At 36.8% G+C, this 7,770-nt stretch overlaps 1 protein-coding gene and 1 long non-coding RNA gene across 5 annotated transcripts in view; one reads left to right on the plus strand and one right to left on the minus strand.

Annotated features, from left to right (window-relative positions):
• The window catches only part of LOC138692698 (uncharacterized), an 80,580-nt gene that overhangs the window by 48,016 nt on the left and 24,794 nt on the right, over positions 1-7,770 (minus strand). The window lies entirely within an intron of this gene.
• LOC138692696 (adipokinetic hormone/corazonin-related peptide receptor variant I-like) overlaps positions 1-7,770 on the plus strand; it is a 118,725-nt gene that overhangs the window by 39,270 nt on the left and 71,685 nt on the right. For all 3 annotated transcript variants that reach the window (XM_069815829.1, XM_069815828.1, XM_069815830.1), the window contains exon 2: positions 2,735-2,817. In XM_069815829.1, the coding sequence (XP_069671930.1) occupies positions 2,773-2,817 (45 nt within the window). In that variant the 5' untranslated portion in view covers positions 2,735-2,772. The remainder of the gene's footprint in view (positions 1-2,734; positions 2,818-7,770) is intronic.

The raw sequence follows: 7,770 nt of genomic DNA on the forward strand, positions 1-7,770 counted from the left end.
TGTTTTTCTGAGGTTTTGCCTCAACCAATTGAAACAGAATTGCTGGGTAACTTTCGGCGTTGGACCTCGGACTCATTTCGCCATCATAATTACCTTCTCCTCTTTCATTATCATCTCCGTTTCTTTCTCATATTTCGCGCTTGTTCCGATGTAGAGTCGGCTGCGGACTTCGTGATATGTGGTCATTAGTTGCTGGTGATAGTGCTATGTACTATGTACTGTGGGTTCTCCTCTCTTTGTGGGACCGGGGTTGATGGACCGCGGTGAGATCTACGCGGAAAGATAAAAAGATTCCGTAGGCTGTAAGGGAGTTCGGTGGCGGCCCACGGGGGAATGTATAGCACGGGAGGGCCTTAAGACATACACATCATTCCATCCCGGCTGGTACAGATACGGAATTAAAAAATGGGTCGAGTCTTGGTAGCAGTCCTCTATGTAGGCAACAAGCTTCGCAGAACTGTCCACAAGTAGCATACATTTAGGCGCTCTTGTTTACTGCACATGCGAAATGTATTGTATCTGGAACAGTAAAATCAGGTGGCCCAAATTTTGTTTCTGGGTCTGTACAATGGGTCCATCCAAATGGCCTACGTTCGAGGGCAGTCCCTATCCATGCTCCTCCCCTCAAGGAGACTATCCCTATCTCAAACTACTCATCCTCCGTCTACTCTCAGTGAAAAAATTGCGTTGTTTTGTAGACATCTTTAAGAATTAAAAATTGCAGCACTTTTAGATGTCGTTCAGAAGATCTAGTGAAAGCAGAAATCAGACCGTAATAGGACATAGGGACGTAATGTCAGAAATAAAAATATTTACCTATAGTATCACTCTCATCTCTCGTAAATTTTTTTCTGTTTATTTTATGCGCTTCCTATTTTGAAACAGCCTTGACTATAAAAGCACTGACTACCTATTACAGTCTTGACCAGAGTAACTTGGTAATTTTCCTATAAGAAACAAGACTTGGGTTGTTACTCAGTAATTACCTACATACACACTGAAGAAATATTCAAGTTCACAATAAGACGACTTGCAGTCCCGTCATGTTGGACTGAAGCCATTTATATGCAGATAAGCTAATAAAAAGAGTGACATAAAGATAGTTCGACACAAATATTTACGATTAATTATATGCATACTGTATCACATTACATTAAAGTAAACAAAATTCCTATAAATTTGAAAGTCATATTGAGATTTTGGTTTCAGATAAGTTGGAATTTATAATAAATATAGTTATGTAGTTTCAGTCTGAAACGTATCAAATTAGTACAGAATTAATTTTCTATCACATCACATTACAAAGTTATATTAGAACCACACTTGTGTTCACATATTTTATAACATACCTGCACAAACAGCGCTCAACGAGCGCGCGCGCTCCTTCGGAGCGGGAGAGCTGTGTTCACCGCTCGCCGAAACGGAGAGGAAGATACGTCAGAATGAAATAGACTTGCTATAGGTAGAGGAGAGGGAAACGACCACTTAACTATCTAGTGGAGTGCAATGTGTATTCTCAGTAACTGTTTCACGTTGCTTACCTACTGCTACAGTCTAGTATGGAGGAATCTAAAAGACGGAACATAACATTTAACATTTAACGATTTACAGCTGGAACTTACTGATCTTCAATGTGACCTAAGGGCTAAAGATCGTTTGAATAATACTACTAGCCTGGTTGAGTTTTACAAGACTAAACATTAGCAATAATATCCACGACTTCACAGGCTGGCTGTGAAAGTGATTGCTATGTTTGGCTCAACGTTTATATTTGTGAGCAACTGTTTTCTATAATCAACTTCAATAAAGGCAGAAATCGAACATCTGTAACTGATGTTTCATTACGATCAGTACGATACTGTTCCTTCCCAGCTGCCAACAGCATAAAACCTCGTTTTAATGTACTGATAAATAATAAAAATATAACAAAATGATATTGTACATTTAAGTAGCTGTAGAATTTCTATTATTTCTGTAAAATAAATATTTATCTATTAATTAATAATAGTCCAAGATACTTTTGCAAACACTGAACCGGAATTCATTTCATAAACACTCTTACTAGTAGTACTGCATTTTCTTTTGTGTATATTTTGTACGAGATCCACCCCTTCTTCCAGTCCACCCTTATACAGAGCGCAGCTAATATCTGCTTTCCGCTCATGAGCTGTGAGCCGGCTCGGAGAGCGCAAACCTTGTGCAGGCCTGTTTTATAATGATTTTATACATGTTAACTTTTATAATGTACACAAATGTTCACCTAATGTATATCACCTGTGTTAAATTTTCTATTTGTGTTCACCACTGAAGATGACTATATAAATTGAAAATATTTGTGGAAATATAACTTTGTAATGTGATGTGATAGAAAATTAATTCTGTACTAATATAATTTCATAAGTTACAGACTGAAGCTATATAACTATATTTATTATAAAAATTCCTGAAGTTTATTTAGCCTGTACAAAGTAAAAGGCCTATTAACTTTTCTATCCTACGGTGTATTCTCACATTTTCAATTGAAACAGTTATCATCCGGAAGTCTTGAGTTGTTAATAAGAATACATACAGAGTGTTTATTAACGCTAATTAAGTATGGAATATTACTCACATAGTTTCATTTTGAAAATTGACTATGTAAATATGTTGTATATTTAAATAAAGTTCAATTTATAGTTAATATTTTGAGTATGTCTGCTTATTCTATTGCTAATATTCGTGTATTTTGTTTCAGCAATTAAAACTGAGAAAGTGAGGTCCCATAACACAGCAATGGCGTTATCCAGTTGCAGTGATCAAACTCTCAACTGCACGGCTGTAAGTAATTACAGTTTATATTTTATTGGCGCACTTTATGGTTTTATATTTTTTAAATTTTATTTGTGGAAAATATCCAACAACTTAAATAAAAGTTTTGAGTTTTCTAGATAAATTTACACATTTACTGACAACTAACGCTGCTCATAAATTTATCGATAACTACAAAACCTCTTGTGGCAGGCCTATTACCTGTGGTAAATAAATGGTTGTTGTCTGTGGTCGAGTTGTTATCATGGTCGCCATTAGAACCGAGGTTCCAGGGTTTATATCCACCCAAGGAAGATGGATGGATGTTTAAGGTTTATAAACGTCCTTGATATGGCTTCCTGCTAACAAGAAACAGAAATATGGATTTCAGTGTTGCAGAACAAAAGGGCCTCGAAGCTAAACTTACAGATTTATGGGCTGTTTATCGTCCGAAAAATTTGTTTCACAGAATTATGTCTCACCAGTTATTAACGGTCACCATATGATCACAGACCATCTCCTATGTCAGTGGGTGCCAGTTAGATGACTTCGAGTGACTACGGTCATCCATCAGACGCTAGCAGATCTAAGCGTCATTCTTCCAGCACTTCCAAGTATTGAGAGAAACGGGAGAAGGCCGACAGAATCCCTCATCCTCCGAGCTTGTCCAAAAAGTATCTCTTCAATCAACGCCGGAAAATACCAAGTCTGCACTTCGGCAGATGCTTGTAAATACGTTGGTTGAAACGGTATGCTGCAATTCATGGATTTACGTTTTAATGGCCTCTTATTTCGTCCATGATGTATTAGTGCGATCGGATTAGCAAGAGGATTACTTGTGTGTTTATCATAAACAAGTATCGTCTAGGCGTGCTAGGATTCTATAGGGGCGGAGCCCAATGGAATAGCGGCTTCTGGGGGCCTACGTATCCGGGAGTTAAATACGCTTCTAAGGTAATGTGTGATATTATGGAAGACAGCAACGATGTATGTACAAATTTCGTTGTCTGATCATAGAGATTTGAATGTTATTTATTTTACTTGTGCTGCCGACCACACCACCTCATTCTAGTGCCGAGGTCATGGAAAGCATGGGGCTCTACCTCCATGCCCCCCAAGTGCCTTCATGGCATGTTACGGGGATACCTTTACCTTTTTTTTATTTAACGACGCTGTATCAACTACGAGGTTATTTGGCGTCGATGTAATTGATGATAGCGAGATGATATTTGGCGAGATGACGCCGAGGATTCGCCATAGATTACCTGACATTTGCCTTATAGTTTGGAAAAATCTCGGAAAATATCCATCCAGGTAATCAGCCCAAGCAGGAATCGAACCCGCGCCCGAGCGCAACTCCGGATCTGCAGGCAAGCGCCTTAGCCGCCTAAGCTACGCCGGTGGCTATTTGAATGTTATAAAATTATAAAAAGCGTTCTTGTAATACTTCAGACTTCAGATACGTAGACCTAATTCATTCCACTCGCGCAATGCTTCATTAGTGTTCACAGTTAGATTAACTGTGTAATCTCTTACTTCATCTAAAATAACATCCAATTAGTGGCTGATGTGTAGTACTAATTATGAAAAATATTATATTATGAATGATTTGTATTGGATTTTCTCCAATATTTAAAAATTTAGGCGGTATACGGAAAAGGGGCTTATGGATCTATGTGTCCCTTTTACGCAAATTATTTCATTATAACCGCCATTTTCCAGAGATTGTAGTCTGCTAATTACATGGAGAAATTTTTAATATTGGGGTTGCTATGAACTATTTCATAACATGGAAGGGACCAATCTCACAAGGCATCAGAAGTCTACACATCTCAACAGTGCTAGACCCTGCATCCAAAGTGATGATGTTATACTTTTATTTTTGAAAGATGGGACATGGCAGTTGAGCGGCCGAGCTTGGAACTACAATGCCATATTGCCAATATGGACTACCACGCTGCCAGCTGATGGATGCAAGCAATTGACATTAAGATAGCTGACGTTAAAACATTCATTGACAATTGACGCGAAGGTAAGAAAACAATACAAAAATCGACAGAGAATCAAAGACGAAACGTACCAATGCTAACATTGTGTGCACAATAAATGTCGCCAAGAGAGCTATTAAGCACTTGCCACGTGGGAACTGTAAGTTTGGCAACTAACCGTTGTTACCACGCTATGTGACATTCAGTTGTTTTTCCGATCGCAACGCTCCTGTCATGTCCCATCTTTCAAAAAAATAAGTATAGATCTTTTTACAGATTCTTAACAGAACAAGACAAGACATGGTAGAAAATACAGGGACATCATTTTATTTTTAATATTAACTTGCCTATACCTCTGGATCAACGCCATTTGCTACCCCCTTCCAAGACTGGAGTTCGATGATACTGGCGTAATATACAAACAAATCACAGGAGGGAAGAAAAGTAGTTCATCCATTTACGTAAACTAGGAAATATTGCACTTTTGAGTTTGATCATTTTCATTAGGTTTTTGTTTAATCAAAATAAGTATTAACAATGAGTGTTTTTACTCATGAACTGAGCTGTCCATGTGGACGTATTCATTATGCAGTGTATATTATACTGTCTACAGCATATTAGCGTACAATATAGAGAATGAAGTTAAATTGAAAAATAATCATAATATGGATATTTAAAAACATTTTTTTAAATAGTGGCCTTTCATTTCGATACAGGCTTCAGTTCTAATGTGCATATTATCGCACTATAGACTATTGTACCTAATCCCAATTACCAGTTTCGTCCTTCATACTAGTAACTCATGTTGAAATAATTCTGTACATCCTCTATAAAAGAGTACCTTACGTACTGTAAATTCAATCTTCACTTATGCCCGATCCGAAAAGATAAAATTACTCAGACATGCTATCTACTGTCCGTCCAAGTAGTTATGTCGTAGGGTCGTAGAAAGGGAGGAAATCACGTGACAGTTAATTACTTAACGAGGCCCTTTTATTTAAGTTATTTTAAATAGTTGTATAATATTACGTAGACGTCCAATTAAAAGAAATTAATGTTCTCAGAAAAGGGCTAAGACAGCCCAGCCACTAGCTGGCGATTAAAAACTGGTGGGGGAAACCGGAATACGACATAGGCAAATGGACGACAGTACCTGTGCGAAAATGATTCAATACTGAAAGCTCTTTCGTCACTGGAAAACGCGAACATATTTTTGGAACGTACTGTTTACTATGACTGTATATGCGGTCTTGGATCTGTGTGGAGGATGGTTGAACTTCATTAGTAGAAGGGGTGGGCGTGAAGTACATTCAAAAACTCAGGTACAATAAAAATTGAAGTAAAAATAAAATGATGTCCCTGTATATTGAATCAAAGTTAAATTCCCGTACACAAGTATTATGAAAATGCCCAATCCTATCAAGCATCAGAAGTCTTTCCTGACAGAAGAAAACAATTGGATAGTAAAGATGTTTAATCAATTTTAAACTCACCTTTATCTGTATTACTGAGCTTTTGATTTGAAAATCTTAGGATGTCTGATAGTTTTTATTAGAAGACACGTGTTCAGATTGTGTAGTCTGTCACTTGTTCATATTGCTATAGTTACGGTTCCTTTCAATACTGCTAATTATTATTCGCAATCGCGAGTGCTTGGAGATCCTGGCGTGCCTGTTACATGCTTCGCACATGAGACGGGCGTGCAGGAGAACAGAGGTTAATCGACGGTTCGGGAGTAAGGTCCGCTGCAGTTTATTTTTAAAAGCTTGCGAGAATCGCTATTTACAAGGAACTAAACTCGAATAATTTGCTAGCTGTAATCTATGCCGTAATTAGCTATTTATAGCGACCAGATGGATCAAACAAGTGACAGCTTCAGTAAAATATCTTAACTAAAATTTAAAAGAAGATCGTTGCCATGGCAACAAGAGAAAAAGGTTTCGTTAAAACCAAATTTGTTTTTATTTCACAAACGACTTCTCTAAATCCACTGTTTATGGGGAGTGATGTTTAGTCTTCTGTTTAAATTTGTGTATTTTTATTGTTGGTTACAAGTTAACCTACGTGGATTTAGTGATTAAATCTTAATTTAGCTACACATTTACTTTCTGTTTTATGATGCTATCAACTGCAGTGTTTTCGAAATAGCAGGATTATGTAGATAATCCACTGCTCCTCAAGAGTTGCTGGAAGAAAGGGAAAGTATGGAAGAGTCAGTCGCATCTTACATTAACTGAAGTCTCTCACCTAGAGAATTGGCGAATAAGTTAGCTCTCAGTACTTCGGTTTTTCTGATAACGATTAACGTAAAAGAATCAGAAACTAAATAGTAGTAGCACAGTCTACTATATACAGTCGCGAAGCTCAATATGTAGTAAAAATGCAAACATGGGTAGTTGCCCACCACTAGGATCGCTACTATCGCCTCATCATCACAGATCTCTCCTAGCAGACGACAAAATATGTTACACTTTCGTTGCCGGGTTCTTTTGGAAAAATTAACATCTTCCTTACATTATTGAAATATTAAATTGATAAAGTTCATTTATTATTTTAATAAATTACATTAAATTCCGCCATAAACTCGAAGATACCTGCAAGAAATAGGTTAATATTATTTTTGTTTGTGCAAAACGAACTGAAATTTACTATAATCGCTTCACTCATTCAAGATTATAGTGATAATGAACTATGAAACCAATAAATATTAATTTGCATTTCCTTTTACAACAATAATATAAGAACAATAATAATGGGAGTAACTTACGTGTACCGGTACTTGTAGTGTAGGCTTACGTAGTTAACAAAGTGGGATGAGATTAAGCAATAATAATCACACCAGAATTGGAAATAAAATGTGATCAATAAATTTTATTGTAACAGACTTACTTTTTCTACGTCTCTAGTAAAGTAACAAATAAAAATAGCAACAAAATTAACAGCTATAATTAAAAACATATCCTTTGAAAAAAAAAGTAGGCCTAAGTTGTCTGAA

This window comes from Periplaneta americana, chromosome 17 (assembly GCF_040183065.1).
Source record: "Periplaneta americana isolate PAMFEO1 chromosome 17, P.americana_PAMFEO1_priV1, whole genome shotgun sequence".
Taxonomy (NCBI): domain Eukaryota; kingdom Metazoa; phylum Arthropoda; class Insecta; order Blattodea; family Blattidae; genus Periplaneta; species Periplaneta americana.